At 41.7% G+C, this 25,499-nt stretch overlaps 1 protein-coding gene across 2 annotated transcripts in view; it reads left to right on the top strand.

The window, feature by feature from the left end:
* amph (amphiphysin) overlaps positions 1-25,499 on the top strand; it is a 32,992-nt gene that overhangs the window by 642 nt on the left and 6,851 nt on the right. For both annotated transcript variants that reach the window (XM_027029669.2, XM_027029670.2), the window contains exons 2-16: positions 6,503-6,583; positions 9,733-9,787; positions 10,014-10,108; positions 11,473-11,568; positions 11,650-11,757; positions 11,946-12,031; positions 14,632-14,707; positions 18,301-18,383; positions 18,879-19,017; positions 19,858-19,980; positions 20,106-20,207; positions 20,408-20,431; positions 20,684-20,704; positions 21,019-21,177; positions 24,990-25,034. In XM_027029669.2, the coding sequence (XP_026885470.2) occupies positions 6,503-6,583; positions 9,733-9,787; positions 10,014-10,108; positions 11,473-11,568; positions 11,650-11,757; positions 11,946-12,031; positions 14,632-14,707; positions 18,301-18,383; positions 18,879-19,017; positions 19,858-19,980; positions 20,106-20,207; positions 20,408-20,431; positions 20,684-20,704; positions 21,019-21,177; positions 24,990-25,034 (1,293 nt within the window). The remainder of the gene's footprint in view (positions 1-6,502; positions 6,584-9,732; positions 9,788-10,013; positions 10,109-11,472; positions 11,569-11,649; positions 11,758-11,945; positions 12,032-14,631; positions 14,708-18,300; positions 18,384-18,878; positions 19,018-19,857; positions 19,981-20,105; positions 20,208-20,407; positions 20,432-20,683; positions 20,705-21,018; positions 21,178-24,989; positions 25,035-25,499) is intronic.

Genomic DNA, 25,499 nt, shown 5'->3' with positions numbered 1-25,499 from the left:
GCCGTCATACAGTGTTATAGTTCATCCAAAGCCCAAGACCCAAGACTGTGTTTTTGGCTTCGTAAAGCAAAGCTGAATTCTCCCCCTGTGTTAACGCAGTATTCTCTTATGGCTGCAAGGGCAGGATGGGGGGGATACCCTCTGCGGTATAAGACGTGGGGGTGGACGTCCGAGGACTGGCGTTTAGCATCTATCTGTAAACGCGTAGTTTAACTCGCCATGGTGTTGCGACGATCTGGTCTGTTTAAATGGGATAGCCTCTAAACAGAAGAGGCATTGCGTAGAGTCTAGACTTCATTTGGCCAGCCTCCAATAAGCCTTTTATTTGTGTCTTCTCTGAAGGCCTGTGGTAGAATCCATGGTGTGGCCTTGCTGTTTGGCGACGCACAGGTTGTTTCATTAAGTTGGAGTTACAGTAGCTCATGAATTGGTGTGTATCCCAATGATAAAGATAACTTTGGCTCCTAGTGACCCCAACATGAGTGTCAGTAAAAGGATTGCTTTTCTTTTAATATCCACAGTTCTTCTCAGCAGACCGAGATATAGAGTTATTGAGGTGGTAAAAGAGAAAATCTCATTTGCATAGAACTACTGATTGCTGGCTTGGGTTTAATTTTTTCCGCACACATCAATATGATGGCTTTATGCGAGGATGAAAGATTAACGTTACTCACAGCCATAATTAGAATTTGTGATGGTTTTATCTAAATTAAGACTAATCTCTTGGTTTTAAGTGTTGATACAAATCCAAATCACTTGGATGATTGGCCACTATGTAGGCTAATGGACAAATAATTCAAAACGCCATTGTCCTAGGTTCCGGTGACAGTCACAGAAAGACTGCGTTTGACTTGCTCAGACAAATGTCATTAGGTTGAGGCATACAGTTTACCCCAGGTGGAAGATGAGAGCCTGTGCCAGCACAGATAATATGATAAGAAGTGTAAGAGATATCCTCATCTGAACCCAGCAACAACAACGCTCCTATTCCAAAATTCCCATTCCTACCCCTAACCTCAACCTGTGCAGTAACAACAACAACAATAAAAAGGCTCATATTTCAAATGCAGTTTCTAGCAATATATGCAACTCCTTGTTGCAAATTTGTGAATTTTAATTCAGTAATGTATTGTACACAGCACACACACAGCAGAATCTAACTGCATTAAACACAGAAGAGTTTAAAATTATTGTGATGATAATGCAGTCCTGTCCATCTATTAATTAATTAATTATGGCATTAACGAACATGGCCTCGGCCTTTGGACTGCTTCACTGTGTGGCGAATGAGGGATATGAGCCTCTCACAGAACACAAGACCACATGCATAATTAACACTTTATTATGGGAATTGCACTATTCCCTGTAGTATCCCCAGTTTTCCTAGTTGACGAAAATCCAACCACATACTAATATTACACTTGTGGAGAGCATGTGGGGGAGAATGGGAGGCCCTCCATGGTGTGGACTAGAAAGCAGGACCCTGCCGTGGTCCGTGTCAGGTCCTGAGGCCTGAGCGTAGTTAATGTTTCATAGGCTGGCCGCCTCTGTTGCACGGTGTCTCCCAGCCGTGGCGAGTGGCAATAATGCCAGTCTGCTACATACAAAGTTACACTGAATGCCTACACGGCTCTCTTTGGGAGTCTAATTTGTGACAGAGACATGGTGTCATATGTAGATGCAGACTGAAACATGTTAACAGCACACAGTGCAGTACTTTTATTTTGAAGTGTTTCACTATTGAAAGTTTTTAGAGCACTGTGGACATGCACCAAAAAGAAGGGGAACTGGCTGAACAGGCATAATATGAGCAGCAAGACGTTTATTCTGAATATAGTGCTTTTCTATATGTTTCTTGCATATATAAACATATATATCTTAAGAAGATACCAGGTGAGTGAGTGATATTTTGGGTGTAAACAAATGTGTAAGCCCCATGCTTTTATTCTGAAAAAGATTTTTGGAACAAAATAAAGGTTTCCTTTAGTAACACAAATTTTCATAAAAATGCAGAATACAAAAATATTGGCACCCCAAATTTCTGTATTCCTCTGGTGAGAATGAAAACACCCCACCTCACTCTGTAGCGTTTAACAAGGCTGTAAAACACTCTTGGGGGGAAAATTGGACACAGATTTTCAATTGGCTTCCAGTCTGGAGACTGAGTGCATCATGGTAGAACCTTCACTTTGTGTTTTTGCAACCACATCTTTGTATTACTGTGGGCTTTACTGTGGGCATTACTGTGGGCATTACTGTGGGCTTTACTATGGGCATTACTGTGGGTATTACTGTGGGCTTTACTATGGGCATTACTGTGGGCATTACTGTGGGCATTACTGTGGGCTTTACTATGGGCATTACTGTGGGCATTACTGTGAGCTTTACTGTGGGTATTACTGTGGGCATTACTGTGGGCTTTACTGTGGGCATTACTGTGGGCATTACTGTGGGCTTTACTATGGGCATTACTGTGGGTATTACTGTGAGCTTTACTGTGGGCATTACTGTGGGTATTACTGTGGGCTTTACTATGGGCATTACTGTGGGCTTTACTGTGTGTGGGGGCAGTATGTAGATACTACCCCTTCGTCCCCCTCACTATGGGGGGCGGTATGCAGACACTGCCCCTTCGCCCTGCTCCTGTGTGGGGGCAGAATACCTCCCCTCCCTGGCAAGCTGGTCCATGGTTCTGAAGCTTTTTACTACAGCCCTGACTGCATCATTTCAACTGCTGACTTATTTCTTCTTGCCATTCCTCCGTCTCTCCGACTCAGCAGCCTTTTTCTTATTTGAGCGGAGATCTGCTAAGTTTGTTGATGGATGACAAAGGGATTTTACCTGTGTGTTCTCATATTTAAGCCACAGCAAAACAGGAAATGGTTATAAAGTTCCTAGACATTAAAGCAACATTAAGAAACATTTCCTTAACATTCTTTTGGTTCTATTAATGATATTATTCAAGGATGCCATTACTTTTGTGTGTGTGTATTGTGTGTGTAGAAATGCATCAAATTGATTTCAATCGAATATAATGGGATGGAGATAATTCCTTTTGAGGCTCGTTGAGTTGCCTGCAGGTAGACGTGAGGCGGGGTGTGAAAGTGAGCAGACAAACAGATGGAGTATGATTACTCTGAAAATCTGGCTGTGTTGTATATCTCGTCTCTCCCTCTTTCTCTCTGTTTGTGCGTATGTGTGTATGTGTGTGACATTTCACAGTTTCCTCAATGTCCCACCAAGACTCTATTGTACATAGAATTGTACATCTGGGAAGCAGCTTGTGTGTGCAGTGTCTGTGGGTAACGTCCACAGAGATGGCACCGTTGTATCTAGTGTTTTTGATTGTGGGCACTGCCTGTTTTTCACTATTCCTGTTAAAGAAGATCTAACTGCAAACGGTGTTGTGGGTTGATTATTGAAGCTTTGTGTGTGGAGGCTTGCTCAAGATCACCAGTGTTAAAACAACACCTACAGTGATAACAAGAAACTGCAGGTGTTCATTTTAACACTGGTACATTTTGCTAGTCATATCTAAGACTTATTCTCTTAGTGTTAGATTTGAGTATTTGTGCTCAAAGGGAGTTGGAGAGCTTGGATCCTCAGAGTCATGTCTACTGCAAACACACATGGAGTAAGACGGCAGGAGCCTGAATCTTCAGATTTGTGTTTACTGGTGGTGGAGGAGACCATTCTATGGGACTGCAGTGCATAATGTAATGCTTTCACCATGTTGGCCTGGGACACTCAAAATAGCCACATGGCCACTGAGGTTTCTCCCGCTTCTTACTTTTATCCCCAGTTAACCTTACTTAATCCCAGATAACCCCACACATCATCTTTGAAGATAAATACATTGCGTCAACATCCATTCGCAAAAATCTCTGAAAATACGACAGCATCGTATAGTTCAGTATAGGCCTACTATAAATGTAAAAAGGTTCTGAAGTGAACATTACTACCCTCCACTTATGCATAGCAGAGGTCATTTACTCTCTCAGAATTTCTTTCAAGTGAAATTTGTTGTTTCCTCTGTATGTGATGCTTTTTAAAGGCACCAGTGTTGATAAAAAGACCTGATGGGCATTACAATTTTTGTGGTAGTTGAAGATTTGTTTGAATTTCTCTGAAGTGTACTGCATTACTGGCCAAAACCATGTTTGTTCGTTGGATAATATGGGACCACTGGGCTGAGCTCTCTGATAGAGTTGGTCCATGTCTTATTTTCCCATGTTCTTCTTTAGGTTCACCTCTACCTCGTCCTCTGTAGGCTGCCCCTCTCATCCTCCCTTTCCCTCATTCCCTTCTTCTTACTGTAGTGTTGCCTCCCATTTTTGTTGAAGACAGGTAAACTCATGTCTTTTTATAGCACTTATGTCTGATTGGTAAGTTTACAGTTAAGGACCTAAATGTTCGTACACCGGTGGCAGCTGTGTTTGATTAGCTGTTTCACAGGTGGGGTATTTTGGTTCATAGGTGCGATATTTTGGATCACATGTGTGGTATTTTGATACCTTGAAATGCAAAGAAGTGACATCATGTTAGATTTCTGTGTCCAGTGTACAGAACTGTGTTTAGTGTTTAGTAAAACACTGTGTGTAATGTTTTGCTAAAAGTGTGAGGCTGAGAATATGCTTATAGTGGTGCAGATCTGGGTTTAGGTTTTGCTCCTTGAGTGTCAGGTTTCACTAATTAATTGTGAGTTATTTTTAATTTTAGTATGTAATTTTCTCTGGAAAAAAAAAGAAGAGAAGGAGAGTGAGTGAGAGAGTGAGTGAGTGTGGGTGTGTGGGAGTGTGTGGGAGTGGGAGAGTGAGTGAGTAAGTGAGTTTCTGAGTATGTGAATAAGAGAGTGAGCAGGTGAGACCTATGGGTGGTTAAATCAGAGTTAAACCAGAGGATCTTATCAGAGTTAAACCAGAGTCTTATCAGAGTTAATGCAGAGACACTTGATGAGGCCCAGAAACAGGCCTGATCTTTTAAGACACGTACTAGGGGGGCCAACTTCTAACAGGTCCTGGTTTTGCCAAAAATGAGGTATTAGCTAGATGTTTTTAAAAGTTTATTCTGTAAACTTATATGTAAATGCACTTCTAAAAATTATTTGTTTAAACACAGAATACACTGGTAATTTATACTGTATGCCACTCATATTTTTGCAAACACTGCACATTGTGCAGAAAACAAGTTACTCTCAGTTATTTAACTCTCGGGTGACTTTATGTTAAGTTGTAAAGTAGGTTTATCTACCATCTCAGTATGTCTGAGAGGAGAGTACCAGAGCTTTATGTGCTGGTCTCAGTGAGTGATGATCATGTGAGGGACTATGCAGACTTGACCGCCTGATAGCCACCTTGCCTTATCTCCTTTCGCTGTGGAAGCTGGGGCCTGTGTGCGTGTGTGTGGTTGTGTGTGTCAGGTGTGTGTTTGTGTGCTCTCTGGAGGTTGTATCATCTCAGACACATTACTCTGTTTTGCAGTGATTCCCTGTTGTAAATTCAGTGAGTGTCTCATCAAATCACAGTGTGAATGGGTTAGTACTGAGTTCGTGCGTCCTATTCAATGTGTGTCTTCACACCAAACAACATCTTCAGGAAAGAGCATTTCCACACCAGCTGCTGCATTAGTGTGTGTGTGTGTGTGGGGGGGGGGGGGGGGGGGGGGGGGGGGTGTTATGGCCATGTTGCTACAAATGTATAAATGTTCAGAACTGATTTCACAGCAGACGTCCATGAACATTTGGAGTTTGTGGTGCTGGAAATCATGACCAACTGCCCTTTGGTCATTTGCATGTGTATACACACATAGTCCAGATTTATTTTCAACATTGTATCTCATAAGACAAAAATAGAATAAATTTACTGAAGCTTATGATAAAAACTTTGCTCTTCTAATTAATTATCAGTTGGTGATTACATTTATAATGACTAATTATTTCAAGCAGGTTGATGTGAGTGTCTTGCCACACTTTACATGTTTGAGTTGCTGTTTACATTATTGCCAGGAGAGCAGACCATGTTCTGGAGGACTTGGGCTCTTTGTTATGGGTTCAGTGCCATCTACCCTTTGCTTTGTTTCAACATTTTTTTCATTTTGTAGACACAACCAAACTAGTCCTCCACCACCACCTGCTTTAAGCTCCTAGGTATACGCTGACAGACAGTAGCTGCCCGTTAGTCCTCCTCCAAACCTTCATCAATGCTCCGTTTTGAAGCATGGAGCTGGTGTTAGGGTAACCCTAGGGTTTGTATCCATGGAACTGCTGTTGGCTGGATGTTTTTGGGTGGGAGAGCGCTCTGAACCCCGTCCTCATTTGTCCCATGGTAGTGTAGATAATGACATGGAATTTAGCTGTCAGATGTTCTGGGTAGTGTAGTGGCTTTGCTGGACGTGACAGGGACATAATGAATAGTGCGTGAGGTTAATGCTGTTTTAAAAGTGTTGCTTGATCACGGTAAAGAAGGCGTCCAGCAGTGCGTATGCATGCTTGCTCTTCCACCAGGTCCTGCAGAAACTGGGAAAGGCAGACGAGACAAAAGATGAGCAGTTTGAACAGTGCGTGCTGAACTTCAAGAGACAGGAGGTGAGACCCACACAAACACACTGTTGGAATAATGTCTTAGTTTTGTACCTCTTTGTGAGGATATGGTTCTTTTCCCATCAGTAACCAACACACTGATCTTCATCTGTTCATGAAGACATTGTCTGTCATTTAAATGTACTAAACCTTGTAGTCAAAGTTCACCAGCCTTAAAAAAAATAATTCTGCCATTTTCTAGAGGATTATTTTTCGAATCGTAGGTGTGCATATTAGGATGGAGTGCGTACAGGAACAAGGACAGGAACGTGAAGGCAAAGTGTTTATTGCCAGTACATGTATGTTGTGGAGTCTAATCCCTCCTCAACTCGGTTTTACTAATCCTGATTACAGCAACATACGCCAACCCACATGGCTTAGAGCAAAAAAGTCCTCCCCTCCCCCCTCCTCCCCTCCCCTCTCCTCTCTTCCCCTCTCTCCTCCTCTCCTCTCCTGTCCTCCCCTCTCCGTTCCTCCCCCTCCTCTCCTCTACTCCCCTCCCCTACCCTCCATCATTTGGTATACATTGTTCCTTGAGCTTCCTTTAGTGCTTGTCCTGAGTCCAACTCCAAGGCTGCTGAGTCAGTGTCTGATAGTGCCACCACTGCCGCGGTGGGATAAGGCCTGCAGCCAAAAAGCTGCATCCCACATGCCAGAAAGTACAGCAGTTCAATTTACGCTAATGCCCCATAAAAGAGCCATAGCTTTGGAACCCACGGGTAAGCGGGTTTGGCCCAGAGTAACATGGCTAAAGATTTAGAGGTTGTGCTATCCAGTAAAATGTTAATACAGTGTTAACCAGTAAAATGCTAGACTGATGTACAGTCATGGCCAGAAGTCTTGAAACTAGCACAAATTTTGGTTTTCACAAAGTTTGCTGCTTTAGTATTTATGGTGGCAATTTGCATTAACTCTAGATAGTGAAGAGTGATCAGCCGAATTGCAAAGTCACTTCCATGAAAATTAACTTTATTACAAAAATTATTTTACTCCAGCCACTGCATTTTGGCCCTGCCACAAAATGGCCTGTTAACATCATTTCAGTGATCTTGTTACCTCAGGAGAAAGTGTTAACGAGGACAAGGAAGCTAATATCACTCTGTCATACTGATTAGTAGCGCAAACTGGTTGCTTTAAAAGGGTGGTGTTGCTTGAAGTTTTCTTTTCTGAAGTTTTTAGCCATGGTTATCTCCAATGAAACATGTGCAGTCATCATTGCATTGCATCAGAAGGGCTTCACAGGCAAGGACCTTGCTGCTTGTGAGATAGCACATAAATCAACCATTTATCAAATCATCAAGACCTTCAAGGAGAGAGGTTCAATTGCAGTGAAGAAGGCTTCAGGGCGCCCAATAAAGTCAAACAAGTGCCAGGACCATCTCCTAAAGAAGATGCAGCTACGGGATCGGGTCACCACCAGTGCAGAGTTTGCTCAGGAATGGCAGAAGGTGTGAGTGCATCTGTATGCACAGTGAGGCAGAGGCTTTTGGAGGATGGCTTGGTGTAGGGCAGCAAAGAAGCCACTTCTCCTCAAGAAAAACATCAAAGACAGACTGACATTCTGCAGGAAGTACAGGGATTGGACTGCAGAGGACTGGGGTAAAGTTATTTTTTCTGATGAAGCCCCTTTCAGACTGTTTGGGACATCTGGACAAATGATTGTCCAGAGAAGAAAAGGTGAGCGCTACTATAAGTCCTATATCATGGTAACAGTAAGGCATCCTGAGACCATTCTTGTGTGGGGTTGCTTCTCATCCAAGGGAGTGGGTTTGTTCAACATTTTTCCTAAGAACACTTCCATGAATAAGGCATCCTCCAAAAGCAACTTCTTCCAAGGATCCAGGAGCAATTTGGTGATGAACAATGCTTTTTCCATCATGACGTAGAACCATGTCACAAGGCAAAAGTGATAACCAAGTGGCTTGGTGAACAGAACATTGAAATTTTGGGTCCATGGCCAGGAAACTCCCCAGATCTCAATCCCATTGAGAACCTGTGGCCAATCCTCAAAAAGAGGGTGGACAAACAAAAACACAGAAACTGTGATCAACTCCAAGCACTGATTAGGCAAGAATGGGTTGCCATCAGTCAAACTTTTGTTCAGAAGCTGATATCCAGTATGCCAAAGTGAAATTCTTAAGTCTTAAAAAAAGAAGGGTCAACACTGTAAATAACGTATGAAATTCATATAATTGTATTTCACTATACCATATAAACATCTGACAAAAGGATTTAAAAAAAACTGAGGCAGTAAACTTTGTGAAAACCAAAATTTGTGTCAGTCTCAAAACTTTTGGCCATGACTGTACACTGATGAATACTAGTACTACAGCCAACAAAATAAGTGAGCAAATCATGTTAATAATAAAACACTTTTATCTTGGTGAAGTTCAACAAACACCTAACATGTTAAAGATGCTCAGTGTATTTCCTCTAAAAAGTAGGTTTCCCCAGACTCAGAATATAACAACTTATCCCATTTGAGTTTATGTGTAAAAGTCATCAAACTTTGTGCATCTGCGTGCTTTAGTCCTTCAACACACATTACACTCTTCTATGAATTAAATGTAACACCTATTACACTCTTCTATTAATCAAATGTAACACACATGACTTTATTCTGTAATGTTTCAAACCACCCTATGCAGTTGAATTTTTAATTAATAGACAGATTAAAGGAGTTTCATCTTTGAAGCCATCACTCAGTAAGATTTCTGCCTTTCTGCCTTCCACATTATTGTGGAATACTTGATAGCCTCTGTTGTTCATCAGTTGAGCTGAGCTTTCAGCACCATGGACACCTGTTATTCCCCATCACTCACAAGGACAGAAATCATGGTGTTGTTCAGGCCCCCAAATTTTCCAAGCAGACTGCAATCGTCAGAACAGGGCATAATCTGAAACCTGGATGCTACACTTATTTTGTCAGATATAACTGACTCTCTGTAGTTTATATTATTCTCTGTAGACGTTCCTCAGGCATTTGATACTGCATCAGTGAATGTAATTCACTCTAGTAGTTTTTAATCAAATTCAGATCTGTAAGTGACAGGGGTGGTATGTAGCATGTAGCATGTGTGTAGCATGATGTAAATCTTGATCTACAGGTGATTGGTGTTCTCTGCTCCGAGGCTAATTTTGTTTTGTCTTCACAGACGGAGGGTTCCCGGCTACAGAGGGAGATGAAGGCTTACATAGCAGCTGTGAAAGGTGACTCATCCTCTCTGTCTCTCTCTCTCTCTCTCTCACACACACACACATACACACACACACACACACACACACACACACACACACACACACACACACACACACACACACACACACACACACACCAATTCAGGCAGATGGCAGTCATTACAAATGACTGCAGTCGATTGGTCGAGAGTTACGGGCAGGAGGGTTTAGATGACTCCTCTCTGTGCTAACATTGCAGGAATGCAGCAAGCCTCCATGAATCTGACAGAATCGCTCCATGAAGTCTATGAGCCTGACTGGCATGGCAAGGATGACGTGATGTCCATTGGGAAGGTAGGAGGAACCTCAGCTCTTTCACTGAAACTGAGCAGATGTTGGAAACATAAGACAGTGAAAACACTGGAGCACTGGTGTAAAAACTCAGTTCAGTACTTCAGGTCTTCATATACACCGAGGACATTTAGATGCTGTGGATGGTAGGATGACAGGAAATGATGTAGAAAAATGCCTTTGTTGCTGAGACAGACCCTGCTAGCTGTTGGAAATTTACCAGGTCATGGCAAATCTGCCTGTAAACGATTCGAGGGAGGCCCCCGCACTTTACCTTTCAAACACGCCCCTGAAATAGCTGCCGAAAGATCAAGGCGAGGTGCTATTGAATTTCCTCGTGCAGTTGTCTGTGCACAAGGACTGAGTCACCTGCTGTGGCAGGCAGGAGAAAATAGCACGCTTGTTTTTACCGTAACCTGAGAGGCAGAACGTCTCTAGTGTTCATTTCGAGCTGATCAGGGGAGAGTTGGTCGGCCAGGTAGTAGGGAACTAGGGTTAGGATTAGGGTTATGGTTGGGGTTAGGGATAGAGAGGGTGACTCTATACCTCTGTCAAGGCCTTAAAGAATCCTGCCTTTCAGGAAAATGGATTTCAGTTCACTGAGCCATAACTGACACTCTAGTGGAGGACAGTAGTGTGGGACAACCTGAAGGGGACCTGATTCAATACAACCCCACAGAGTGTTTTTAATAGCATACAGTATAGCCTGCTCCTTCAGTAAGAGGTGCGGTATGTAACACAATATGAATTTTTATACCTACCGGAAAATCAGACCATAGAGAAGACTGTTTGGATTCTTCAAAAGATTCTTTAAATACATGTGAAAATATGTGATTATGGAAAAGTATCAATTCACAGATTAGTCTGGAAAAATGTATTATTTGAGGCAGGTAGCTATTATTAGTGTTTATTGGAATGCATCCACTTAGGAGTTCTGCTTCTGAGCACTATCCTCAGAATATTCCGATTCTGTTTACCTATGGACCTTTATTGTCCAAATGTTATATGGGTTTATAATGTTTGCTTTCAGTCCTCAGAAGAGGAGCAGGGTAGATTCCATTTTCAAAGCCTAAGCCTCAACCCTAACCCCTAACCCTAACCTTAACCCTTATTTGCAACCGTCCTTGGTGATGCGACAGAATCATAGTTCAATGTTAATTCAGCCATGTTGTTAGCCATGCATCTGACATGGTTTATTTAACTGGGAGTGAAAGAGTCATGGACATACAATTCACAGAGGTTGGAGACTCACTCCACCTACACCCTGGATGGAGCTGGTGATGTGACCACCTGTAATGGAACACTGTTCTGTTCTCGTTCCTGTTCTGTAATGGTGTGTATTTAGTAAACTCTTCACTGTCCCCTAGAACTGTGATGCATTATGGGAAGATTTCCATCAGAAACTGGTGGACTCCACACTTGCTGCACTGGACACATACTTGGCTCAGTTCCCTGATATCAAGGTACTATTCGTGTAGAATTATGTAGCTAATTGCTGGCGCCTAGCAAAGGGTAACTGGCGTTGTTGTGTGTATCCCCTCTAGGTGCGTGTGGCAAAACGAAGCCGAAAGCTAATCGACTATGACAGTGCAAGGCACCATCTTGAGACCCTGCAAGTGTCTGGGATTAAGAATGATAAAAAGATTGCAAAGGTACCAGAGAAAATGCTTTATACTCTTTATATAGGAGAACACGCGTTATAAGCTTCAAAGTTTGGAGAACACATCTACAGCACAACGTCCAACAACTTGGAAAGCATGTGTTAGAGAACATGACATGCCATGTGGTCTAGTGAGATGGTACTGCAGGAGCCTGATTTCTCATCTGTGTTTTCATACAGGCAGAGGAAGACTTGAAAAAGGCCCAGAAGGTGTTTGATGATCTGAACGTGGACCTTCAGGATGAGCTGCCCACCCTGTGGGACAGGTGAGCAACGAGAATTCATGTGTTGTAGAAATAACAGCTTCAAAAGGGACTGAGACACGGCTTCCTCTGGGTCTTTCTGTTAAAATGCACTGCACTGTGCTGTATATATGCTCACTGCTAATAATCAGGGTTAGTTTGTATTGAACAATAACAACAATAATTAAAATGGAAGACATATAATATTGATACAATGAAACAGACTCAGGGTCCTGCTGATTGATTTAATTGATAACACTGCTTTCACTGCATTATGTTTAGAAGTTACATAACCATTCCATAAGATAAAAGAGTTAATTACCAGGAATCAGAGATGGAACAAAATTGTTTTGTTGTGTGTGTGTGAGAGAAAATGTATAGTAAAGGGAGAGATAGATAGACACACACACACACACACACACACACACACACACACACACACACACACACACACACAGAGAAACAGAGTGAGGGTGAGGAGGAGAGAATTACGGAGACATATTTTATGAAATAAGACAGGGGACCAATGATCACATTTTAATCCATTGCTGTCAAATGTTACATTAAAATATTCAGTCACTAACTTACATAACAGGAGCTTCAGCACCTGAGCCAATATTCATATAAGGTGTGAAAAGGACGTGATGGTTCCAAGCCCTGCTCCCATCACAATACTACTGAATTAATTTGCACCAGTAGTAGCCTGGATTGCACAACTGTGTGAACATCACCGTGAACAGTGTGCATTAGAACAGCAGCATATATGTAGGGGGCTTTACCTGTCAGTTCTGCCCTTTCTGCACATCACATTCTGTACATCCCTACAACAGAGAACATCTACAGTACTGAGGTGTACTGATCTATGCTGAGGTATACTGAACTGCTGAGGTATAGCAATCTATGCTGAGGTATACTGAACTGCTGAGGTATAGCAATCTATGCTGAGGTATACTGAATTGCTGAGGTATAAAGATCTATTCTGAGGTATACTGACTGCTGAGGTATAGCAATCTATGCTGAGGTATACTGAATTGCTGAGGTATAAAGATCTATGCTGAGGTATACTGAACTGCTGGGGTATAGTGATCTATGCTGAGGTATGTTATTGTCATTTGTTGACTGGTTTTAATGTGCTACGGAAGAATGTGTGGATGGTGCCAGTAAACTGCAGCAGTGTTGGAGGACTATCAGTTTCTTTATGGTGTGTAAACATAAAGGTATATTTATTGTAACACCATGACTGTCTTCTGGGGGCAAACTTGATTGGTCCTTTTGACACAACTGGACCTTTGTTCCAGAAATATGGTGGCATGAACGGTATGGATGGACATGACATCAGTCTATATTATATGAGGAGCTGTCACAGTTAGTACAGTCTCTAGCATTATGAATGCTAACTCTGGAAAGGAGTGTGTTTTTAATTATCGAATTAATTAGGCCTCCTCACAACTTAATAAGAAGGCTGCAATACTGCCCAAAAACACGGCCGTAAAATGTGGATAATTGTGGGGCTGTGGTTGGCACTGTGTTGTCACCAAAGCTTATCGAACAGTTCACTACAAAACACTTAGCATGCAGTGTAAAATATTATGCTTAGCACATAGTGCAGAACATTACATTTGGTATGTAGTGCGGAACATTACACTTGGCATGTAGTGTAAAAGATTACATTTAATATGTAGTGCAGAAAGTTACACTTTCAACGTAGTGCAGCAGTTTTTATACTGAACTACATGGCCCATTTGTTACCCTGCGGCAGAACAGTCAAACTGGGGCAGCATCTGGCAGTAGCGCACTGCTCTGGATGCTGGGATCATACTTGCTTTATGCATAGTGCTGAGTTAAGGGTATCATGACTATGAGTAGCCTGTGATTGGTGTAAGGGAATATATACTGTCAGTAAACAGAGTAGTATTAAAGCAGCACTATAGTATTGTCTTCATTGCTGAGTGGTCTTTTGTGAGACTAAGTGCACATTTGTGTTTCTGTTATAATAAGCATTATGGGTAGTGTAGCAGGTTGATAAAGAAGAATGATTAAAACAGTGATGTGCTCTGATACATGCAGAGCCTCTCTTGACAATGTGCTACACACAGAGTACAGAAGCAATGTACTGCTTCACACATCCAGTCAGTGCTGTGCGGTTATGGTTAGGGTTAAAGATAGGGCTAGGGTGAGGGTTAGTGTTAGTGACAGGAGGTGAGTGTGGTTCTGACACCAAGCACAAACCATCCAATAAGAACTGCTATTGCATATACTGTATATTGCATATACTGTATACCCTCCTAGCTACCATGTGCACAGGAAAACCTATGATGCCGTGTGGAGATGCTTTTTTTTTTTTATCCCCAGACATGTTATATAAATATTACCCTTTCCCTCTGTTTACAGTGACCTAGATGAGGTTTGATTCATTCAGATGGATTAATTTACCATGAAGGGATTTGTTTGAGATATGTGCCGTGTAGTATTTATCACCTGGAAGTTCTTTTAATCTCGACATTCAAACTCTAATATGTGGAACATATTCACAGACTTATTTGTCTCATGGGTGAATGGGATATCTCTCAAAAGAAATCAGGCCTGTACATATTCTAATATTATTTCTCCTTTTGTCTTTGCAGTCGAGTGGGATTTTATGTAAACACCTTCAAGACTGTCAGCAGCCTAGAAGCCAAATTCCACAAGGAGATCTCCTTTGTGAGTCACGCTGGACATTTCCCATTTGTGCTTTCATATTTCTTGAAAGTGTATGTGCAAATAAATATGTAATGAGAACAAGAGTTCAACAAACAAGTCTGTGGATCACAACTAATGATGGATGCATGACCAGCTCACTCTTGACTAGCTCAGTCTTGACCAGCTCACTCATGACTAGCTCACTCTTGACCAGCTCACTCATGACCAGCTCACTCTTGACCAGCTCATTCTCGACTAGCTCACTCATGACTAGCTCACTCATGACTAGCTCACTCTTGACTAGCTCACTCATGACCAGCTCACTCTTGACCAGCTCATTCTCGACTAGCTCACTCTTGACTAGCTCACTCATGACCAGCTCACTCATGACTAGCTCACTCTTGACCAGCTCATTCTTGACCAGCTCACTCATGACCAGCTCACTCTTGACTAGCTCACTCATGACCAGCTCACTCTTGACTAGCTCATTCATGACTAGCTCACGCTTGACTAGCTCACTCATGACCAGCTCACTCTTGACTAGCTCATTCATGACTAGCTCACTCTTGACTAGCTCATTCATGACTAGCTCACTCATGACTAGCTCACTCTTGACTAGCTCACTCTTGACTAGCTCACTCATGGCCATCTCACAACATGCTAGCATGGCATTAAATTTTGTGAATGGAAGCTAGCATACACGCACTATTTTCCAGTTATGTTCATTAATATTGAGCATTTCTGGCCTAACTATTTCATTTATATTTGAAATATGACAATGAATTCTTGGACTGAATCCTTGAAGACATTTTCAATATGATCAGATTTGACTGGACAGAAAACTGCTGATCTGTTTGTTGGCCAGAATATCAGATACCAAATGGAATTAGTTCTACTTTCATATGTTGAAAAAACAGCTTGCACGTGATACACAGTGTGTCTTCTATTTAGTGATGATCTGAAGAGATGGTACTGCCCACTCAGATTCGTTTTCCTTTCATCTAGCTCAGTATTAGCCGTGAAAGGCCGACATCACATCCTGGCATGTGTGACAGTTTCTAAATTGCAGAGCAGACTTCACTGAGCCCTGGGGAGATATTTATGGCCTATTTAACTCTCTAACAATGCCTTGCATCTGCTGAAATCTCAAAGAACAAGAGAGAAACCCTTCAGAATAACACACATACTGATTTAGGTGTTTAAGTGGGAATATATATATATATATATATAGATTAATAGATATACATATACATACACACACACACACACACACACACACACACACGTATAGATATTCCACATAACCTCCTAAATCATATACCATAAATCACAGTCAGTGGTGTAACACACTGAACTATCCAGCTGGATATCAAGTAGATTAACAGCAGCTCTGGCTGCCCACCTGAAGAGGTACAAACGAGAAGGCTGAGTAGAAACCAGGAGAATAAACAGGATGTTCTCACACGAGACATCCAAAGTGTACTCTCAGTGTCAGGGTAACAGCATGAGAACAGACCCACCAAAGCTGGAAACTGGAAAAGAGTATGGGGAGAAGGTGGCATCACACAACAAAAATGCCCAGTGGTTAGAGAACGTGAGAGCTGACTACAGCAACCTCCCTGAACAGGATCCAGTAACCATCCAAGAATATCCAAGAAAGAATGAAAAATGAGGAACTTCCAGGCCCTGACATGGTTCATGCCTACTGACTGCTGACTACTGACTGCTCAGGTTAGCAGTACAAATGAACCAGCTGCTAACCTGAATAGTTAACTGAAGGCTGGACAGTCCTGATCCAGAATGATCCCCAGAAAGGGGCAGTTCTATCCAACAACTTGTACCCTACCTCTCCTGTCAGGCATCATTGCGGCTAAGATGAGTAGGCACATGGCTCATTACATGAGCAAGGCCCAGAAAGGCATTGGCAAGAACACCAGAGCAGCACAGAAAGAAGCTCAGAATACAGGATCAATAGAGGCTGGGATCTACCACACCAGGCTATGCAAAGATGTCCCTGAAACAACCCAGCACATAACAGTGGAATGAAAGATGCTACCAGGCAGAGTATATATGGAACTCCATGACCAAGTGGCTGGCATAGTATACAGAAACATTTGTGCAGAGTACAGGAAGTTCCAAGGTCAACGTGGGATACACCTGAAAGGTGGTGGAGAATGACCGAGCAAAGATGCTGTGGGACTTCCACATACAGACTGAACAACATCAAAGATCCAAACCCAGAAGAGTGCAGTCCTAATAGCTATGATACCACACAGGACCCTCAAGCTCCCAGGCCTTTGGTAGAGTACCAGAGCTTAAAAGAAAATTGGGGGGCAAGTGGGGAATCTTCTATATATGTTTTCAAGCACCCTCACACTGGGGATGTTTGTGTAGTAGTATTCTAAAAGTCCTCTATTCTCAAGTTTTGTCCATGAGTGTGTTGTATTTGTTCCAGTAGCCCACTTTTCATCAGATACCTTTCATCCAAGCCAGTGTGACTCTCTTGTTTCAGACTCTCACTGAGAGTGAGCTTAGGTACGTAGCATTAGGAACCTTGCCTAAGGGACCACGCTGCAGATGCCCCAGTCAGGATTCGAAACTCCTGTACTAAAGTCAGTGCTGCAACCCACTGAGATATCCAGCCGCTATGTAAGCATACAGTATGCAAGACACTGACAATGACAGGTCATATGACAGGTCCCTTCACATGTCATTTGTCATTTGACCTGTCACTCACACTGTCTGTTAATCTTAGCCCACTCTGTTTACCTACAGGTTGTGATGTGGCTTCTGATGAGTGTGGGCAGAACATGGTTATTATTTTTAGTAGTACAACCATGGGGCTACTGCACAACTAAAGACAGCCATAACCAACAAGGGGCCAAAGATCAGCACAGATACTGCTTCAGAGATCATCTATCTCTATCTCTAGCTTCCTTATATAAGCATGGTGGTTGTATAGAGAGAAGACGTGGCAGTGTGTGTGTGTCTGTTGTGGTTTGGTGAGGATGGGGGTCACGTGTACTTGCATCATAGTATCTGTGTTCATGCTTCATACATAATCCGCTTCACAGCATTACAATGACAGAGCTTTGTGAAGTCTAGGTTAGAAGGCAAAATGCCTAGAGGATAAGGAACTCTGGGCTGGGGTACACTGAATCGTTTTGCTTTGCCTCCATTTTGACTTTGTCAAAAGTCACAGATGTGCACTCTGCTGCCTTCTGCTGGTGAATTGGTGTGTTACACTTACCATCCTATTTTTTTTTTCAGTTTCTCCATATTGGTATGGAGGATAAAATTAATCCATATATTCATACTTTTAGTGCCAATAAAATAACATTACTTTAGAAACTAATGAAAGAACTAAAAATGTTTATTTATATTGTGTATTTTAATTATTATAATCCCATAGTGTTGTAGTATCAGATTTTTTTTTTACATTTTCATATTAAAACAAAAGTTAGATGTGCAGATGACACATTTACTTCTTAACATCTTACTCAACAGTATTTGACTGCACACAATATTTTGATGGTATTATATCATGAAGAGTCAATATTCATTATTGATTATTAAAGGCAACATAATGTTTTGTGGTTTATTTCCTTTACCAGCTCTGTCACAAGCTGTATGAGGTGATGATCAGGCTTGCTGACCAGCACTCAGATAAAATGTTCACCATCCAAGGCGCCCCCAGGTGAGGAATTACTCTCCAACCCTCCCTGAACTGCGTCCGTGTTTGCCTTATTAACAATCAACATTAAAGATATATGCAATTTATCCACCTCTAGCTAGAATGGTATAATGAATGGTACTATGTTTCTGGTGTTTTTCAAGAGTCCACCTACTCTGATTTTTAAAAGTTTTTTAAAATGATTCTTCCTGTTATTATGGTTAGGGTTAGTCAATGTGGTTAGGGTTCTATTGATGTGCTTAAGGTTCTGTTAATGTGTGTTAAGAGTGGGTAACGTATATGATGTCATTTGCATCTGTGTGTAAGTGGGTGATGTATATGATGTCATATGAAGCTGTGTATAAGAGCGGGTAATGTATATGATGTCATATGAAACTGTGTATAAGAGCGGGTAACGTATATGATGTCATATGAAGCTGTGTATAAGAGCGGGTAACGTATATGATGTCATATGAAGCTGTGTATAAGAGCGGGTAACGTATATGATGTCATTTGCAGTGACTCGGGCCCCCTGCGTCTTGCCAGGACTCCAACGCCTCCTGAGGACGAGAGCCCAGAATGCAGCCCCGTGGCCAGCCCCAACCACACACTGAGGCCAACTTCCCCTGGCCCTCCTCGACCCAAATCCCCTTCACAGGTGGGTTCTGGAACACCTCTAAAGTACGTTCAATACCCACTGGAGTATGAACCAAATAGAAGTTGTTACATTTGTGTCTAAAAACCCCAAAACCAAATTCTAGATGCATGACAGTGGACCCAGAAAGGTTAAAGGACAGAAATGTCAGATTTAATCTGATTAATTTTTGAAGTTAATTGCATGAACCATGTAGGAATCCCAGTCTTTTTTTATTACAAAATGCCCCCATTTCAGGGGGCTGTAATATCTGAACAAATGAACATAAAACGTGATCCTTTGCTGTAAATGACCACCTGTAATCTACTGCCTGTAGACCAAACTCTAGGACCAGATGTTACTGAAACTGACATACCTGCCTAACTGGGTAGTTTATCTGCAATCCTGATATATCCATAGTCTTGCTGATTACATATATCACTCCATTTATAAAAATTTTGTTAGCTGTGGAGAGTTTTGTATGGAGATTTCTCCACCTCTTAAAACCAGGTGCAAACAGGTATAAAAAACAGGTCTGATTGTTGTTAAAAAAAAGTATGCCAGGTCAGATTGTTATTTGAAAAAAGTATGCCATTAATATCTGCTGCAATCTCATATATATACACTTTATTTTTCTTCTGCATGATACAGAGTGAAAATGTAAGTGGGTTTGTAGCCTGCAGACTTTCTATTGTAGTCATCTGCTTCATCTTAGATAACATTTGGTAGAGGTAGTAGTAATGTGTACATGTAGAGATTTCTGACCTCACATGCAGTGGATAGTGCGATATTGATTATATGCGATATTGATTATATGAGTCCTGATGGCTGGTGGTTAATTAATTGCCAATGCAACATTATCAGCTCAAGATTGGCCCTCCAAAGCCTCCTCCTCCCAAAGTTACTCCGAACAAGGAGGTTGCACAGGAGCAAATCATTGACCTGTTCGACAGAGGCTTTTCAAGTATCAATGTCACCTTACCACAGGTGAATGCATATTTAATATTATCTTATCATTTTATAATGACTAAAATTGTTTTGTGTTTGCTATTGCTGTTCTCAAATATTATGCACTTCATACATCTTTTTTCATCACAATCGCTTTTCTCCAGATGAGCGAAAAACTCGGAGAATCTCTCCTGGACTTGGACTTTGATCCATTCAAGCCAGACAGCAATACAGCCATTGGTCAGACTCAACTGCCTGCAGCTCAGGTCCATACCTGCCTCATTTCTCATAATCCTTTAGTAAAATCAAGAGACCAAGGACTTGATTATATGAAGTGACCACCAAGCGAGTCTTTCTATGCTCTTTGAGAAGGAATTCTGAATTATACTTGAATAAAATCTTCAATAATCTACTTATGACCTAGTGTGAATCTAATACATCTTTTTTGCACTTTCTTTCTGCACAGGCATTGTCTTGGGACCTTTGGACGGTGAGAGAGCTTTTTTAAACTTGGTGTTGTACTCCGTGCTACTTGGATTCGCTGGTGTTATGAAAATAAAACTGTTATAGGTCCTCTAGCATGGTACCAAAGGAAATGATGCAGATTTATTTTGATGTGTTTATTCCTGTACTTCAGTTTAGCAGTATAACTGCACATAGAACATTTTCCATACTGACATAATGCTCTGTGGTGTGACTTGATACACTGAAAATGTTTGACAAAAGGCTCTCTGTTTTCCAGGAAAATACTGAGGCCCAGCCTGTAAGTAATGGCTTCATGAAAAGTTGTATATGCTTGAGACAAAGCAATAATGGCAGCAACTACCCATTTTGATTTAAGCTGTTTGATTAATACTCTTTATTTGTTGTTGAATCAATTTTATGTATAGGCTGGCCAGGTTTGGTAGAAACCTTTGAATGTGCTGTAAGTTCCTGTAATGTCTGTCCTGACAAATTTCTGTAGTCCTTTTATGCCTTGTCCTTAGCTTCTCTTTTGGCCTCCAGGCCATCTCTGTGGGTATTATGTCTGTGGAGGATGCTTTTTTAGACAATTCCCCACCTGCCTTCCCTAACCAGGCTCCAGATGCTGGCTTCACTGCCAATTGGAAGGCAGACTTTGGCTCCACTGCTGAAGATGTGGGAGGTGTTCAGCCTTCAGATGGCAGGCAGGGTTGGCCTCCTGCAGAAGGCTGGCCCACAGAGGCAGCACCTCAAGAAGAAGCAGCTCCAGGCGAGGTTAGAAGCTGGGATAAGGAATACAATCCAGAGCCAAACTTCGACTGTGAACCCTGTGCTGGGGGGTGTGGCAAGGCCCAGTTACAGCCAATACAAAGTAATATCGAGACAGGGTGGGCAGCAGAGCAGACAGGTCAGGCCACGGATGAACCGGGGGAGGCAGGTGACCAAGTAGTAGCGACAACCAAAAGATCAGAGGAGAGAGGGGCTACACAGTCCATTCCAGGGATCATATTTACATATAAGTTTGGGCAGGAGATACCAGAGGCCACAGAGGTCAATGAGCAGGAAACAACCCAGGAAAACAACTCCAAGTGGCATTTAGCAAGTCAGGGAGACACTGATGGGTCAAAATCTGAGTATGAAACTACTGAAGAGTGGGGAGACAGTCCTGGCCAGAACAGAGGGGCCAATGGTGTGAATTATCCTGGGCCTACAGAAAATGAGGGGCCAAATGCATTATCAAACCAGGGTGTCACCAACAATGTTGTGGCACAAAAGTGCTTTTCTGCCTGGGGTACAGAAGATATGGCTTCACCCTTCCCAGATCAGAGTACTGATCAGAATGCTGCTAGCTTTGGTGGCAGAATGGTACTAGCTAACTGTGATCAGGTGACTATAAAAGAGCCAGTAAAGCCTAATAAGGCCATGAATCTTGTAAAGAAAAGTTCACCTGGGTCAAGCCATGGTACAACAAAGCCCACTCAAAGCAAACAGCAGCAAGAAAATATAAATGATTCAGTGTTAGATTGTTCAGAATCCACTCTAACCTCAGATCCATTTGGTTTCTTATCAAATGATCCATTTGGTAAAGAGAATTATCCCTTTGGCACATCAGGGAGTGATCCTTTTGGCACTGGAAATGACCCATTTGCAAACTCAGACAAAGGTCATTTTGGGCCACCAGAGACAGATCCATTTGAATTGTTTCTGAAGGATGTCAGTGACCAATTTGGTACATCAGGGAGTGAGCTTTTTGATCCCCTGTGTTCACGACTAGAGAGCAAAACAACTGGTTTTGCTTTAGATCCATGTGCATCCCAAGCAGGTACTGGGGGGTGGACATCACATTCATTCAGCAATGATATTGTTCTAGAGCTTTTTGCCAGTGAGACCAACCAGGGGTGGGCAGGGAACTGGGAGCCCACAAGCACTGGGGGAGCAGGTGGGGAAGGGACAGACTTAGTCAGACAGTCTAACAGGCCTTCCCAGTGGGCATCCTTCCCTCCCTTGGAAGCTGGTCCGGAAAGCTCCAGTAAAGGTTCTTGGCAGGAGATGAGTAACATCGTTGCCTTCTCTGATGGCCAAGGGGACTTCATTGTAAGCTGGTCCAGTGACGGTGGCAAGACTCAAGATCTGTATGCTTGCCTTCCTGGTCATAACGACATGGCCAATCCAAAGACCACTGCCACAGAAAACCAAGCCAGTCCTAAAGAGACAGATAACTCTGACCTGTCTGAAGATGAGGTTGCGAATCGGAGATATGGAAAGTTGTACCAAGAAATAGATACCGAGAAGGATGAGGTACCTGAATCCCTTCCCCCATGTAGTCTAGCATAGAACGAAAGATCCATTTTTCCTGCCTGCAGATGAAGCCCCATTTTCCTGCTACATTCCCACTTGGAACCCAGAATTTAGTCTAAAGTCCCTAGTTCTCTGCTCGTCCCCCCACCTCTGCTTGCTTTGAAGGTTGTTGATTTTGTTGGACATTTCAAATAGCACACACATTCCCTTTTTTATCATAAAGTGTATATTGGGGGATTTCATGCTGATACTTTCTTTGATTTGGTTTAGATTTTCAACAAAGCTTTTAATGGATTTGCTAAGGTAACTAGGCAATTACAAACCCTGAATAAACCCACAGAGCTAATTAGGACTATTAACTGACTGCTGTGAAAATATTTCTGAACTGCTGTCAAGATAACCTTTCAAGTCTTTAATTGTCACACTTAAAGGTCATATTGACTAATATGAATGTCTGCACCAATATTCAATATTCAAGTACACCAATATAAATGGTGTACTTGATAGAAAAACCCTTTCCTGAAGTATGCTTTAGACCATTTCAAAGAACAAAGTTTTCAAAAATGTCTAAAATTTATCAAGTATTTCATATCTTCAAAAAATATATAGTTATGTAGAAAAATGTAATGATGACATCAATAATGATAAAGTAAATGTATATATTTAGAACATATAACTATAGTACAAGACCTCTATAGTAATTATATATACAGTTAGTGTAGCTATCTACACTGCCTGGCCAAAAAAAAGGTCACCACCTGGATTTAACCAAGCAAATAGATAAGAACCTCCCATTGGATAATTACTGCATGGGTGATTATGTTTCAGCAGGCAACAAGTTATTGAACCTTAACTGATGCAGTGAGTAGCTTCTCATTTGTTAAACAACCATGTCAAAAGACATCTTGTGGTCGTGAAAAAGATGTTAATCTGTTTCAGAAGGGTCAAATTATTGGCATGCATCAAGCAGAAAAAACATCTAAGGAGATTGCTGAAATTACTAAAACCTGGTTAAGCACTGTCCAACGCATTATTAAAAAGTGGAAGGACAGTGGGGAAACATCATCTTCGAGGAAGGAATGTGGTCGGAAAAAATATTGAATGATCGTGATCGGCGATCATTTAAACGTGTGGTGAAATCAAATCGTACAAAAACAACAGTAGAACTCAGACATGTTTAATAGTGAAAGTAAAAGCATTTCCATACTCACAATGCGAAGGGAACTCAAGGGATTAGGGCTAAACAGCTGTGTAGCCTTAAGAAAACCACTTGTCAGTGGGGCTAACCAGCAGAAATGGCTTCAGTTTGCTAGGGAGCATAAAGATTGGACTCTGGAGCAATGGAAGAAGGTCATGTGGTCTGATGAGCCCAGATGTACCCTGTTCCAGAGTGATGGGACCATCAGGGTAAGAAGAGAGGCGGCTGAAGTGATCCACCCATCATGCCTAGTGCCTACCGTACAAGCCTGTAGGGCCAGTGCTATGATCTGGGGTTGCTGCAGTTGGTCAGATCTAGATTCAGCAATGTTATGTGCCCAAAGAATGAGGTTAGCTGACTACCTCAATATATTGAATGACCAGGTTATTCCATCAATGGATTTTTTCTTCCTTGATGGTATGGGCATATTCCAAGATGACAATGCCAGGATTCATTGGGCTCAAATTGTGAAAGAGTGGTTCAGGGAGCATGAGACATCATTTTCACACATGAATTGGCCACCAGAGAGTCCAGACCTGAACCCCACTGAGAATCTTTGGGATGTGCTTGAGAAGACTTTGCGCAGTGGTCCAAATCTCCCATCATCAATACAAGATCTTAGGGAAAAGTTTATGCAACTCTGGACAGAAATAAATGTTGTGACATTGTAGAAGCTTGTGGAAATGATGCCACAGTGAATGCATGCCATAATCAAAGCTACAGGCAGTACAACGAAATATTAGTGTGTGTGACCTTTTTTTTTTTTGGCCAGGCAGTATATATAACTATATTTATATAACTATATCTACATCTATAACTGCAAAATCTACTGTTATTAAAGTGATCGTAAATTATTGTGTGTTCAATTCTGTTAACACACCTAACACAGTTTCTTAAGAGTAGCATTGCATTCGTATTATTGTTCCTTAATGATGCTTAAAAAAAATTCTCTCTCTAGAAACTTTTCAGAATCTTGACAGCTAGCCTTGACATTAGCATAATTATAGATGTAATGTATAGATGTATAGATTATAGATGTGTTTAGTGTGTAACTCTGGTTTTCTCATTTTCTCTTCTGTTTATTCCAAAGATGGATGCCTCACATACAGCATTCGTGGCAGACTTTGATAAAATGGTGAGCCTCTGGATTCTTTTATTGCACATGATGGAATTCATGTTTGACATGCAAATATTTTAAGGAGTATCTGCAGAGATGCTCCAGGCAGTATCTATAATATAAAAAGAACACCTGTTTGGGGTGATATTCAGATGTTATCACACTGATGCATGCGTAGTAGACAACCTTGCACAGGAACAGGGAGACTGAAGATTACCTTAGACTTTGCATCTAGGAAGATGCAAAGGAAGATTTTCTGAAAAAGCAGTTTCACTAGTGATATTTTGGGTGGATAATTAATTTGGCAGTGAATGGCATAATTTGGAATAATTCATTTGGCAGTAAAATGTTAAATAAATGTCAGTTCCCCTGTTTTTAAGTGTTTTCAGGCTCTTTGCTGTTTCTCTAGCAGGGTGTAAAAACATCCACGTATGAGTTTTTCCAGCAGTAGAAAAAATGTAAACTTCAGAAATTCTCTAATCT

The sequence above is a fragment of the Electrophorus electricus genome, chromosome 18 (genome assembly GCF_013358815.1).
Source record: "Electrophorus electricus isolate fEleEle1 chromosome 18, fEleEle1.pri, whole genome shotgun sequence".
Lineage (NCBI taxonomy): Eukaryota > Metazoa > Chordata > Actinopteri > Gymnotiformes > Gymnotidae > Electrophorus > Electrophorus electricus.
The sequence above is the reverse complement of the archived record's forward strand: the minus strand, read 5'-3'. Positions and strand labels throughout refer to the sequence as shown.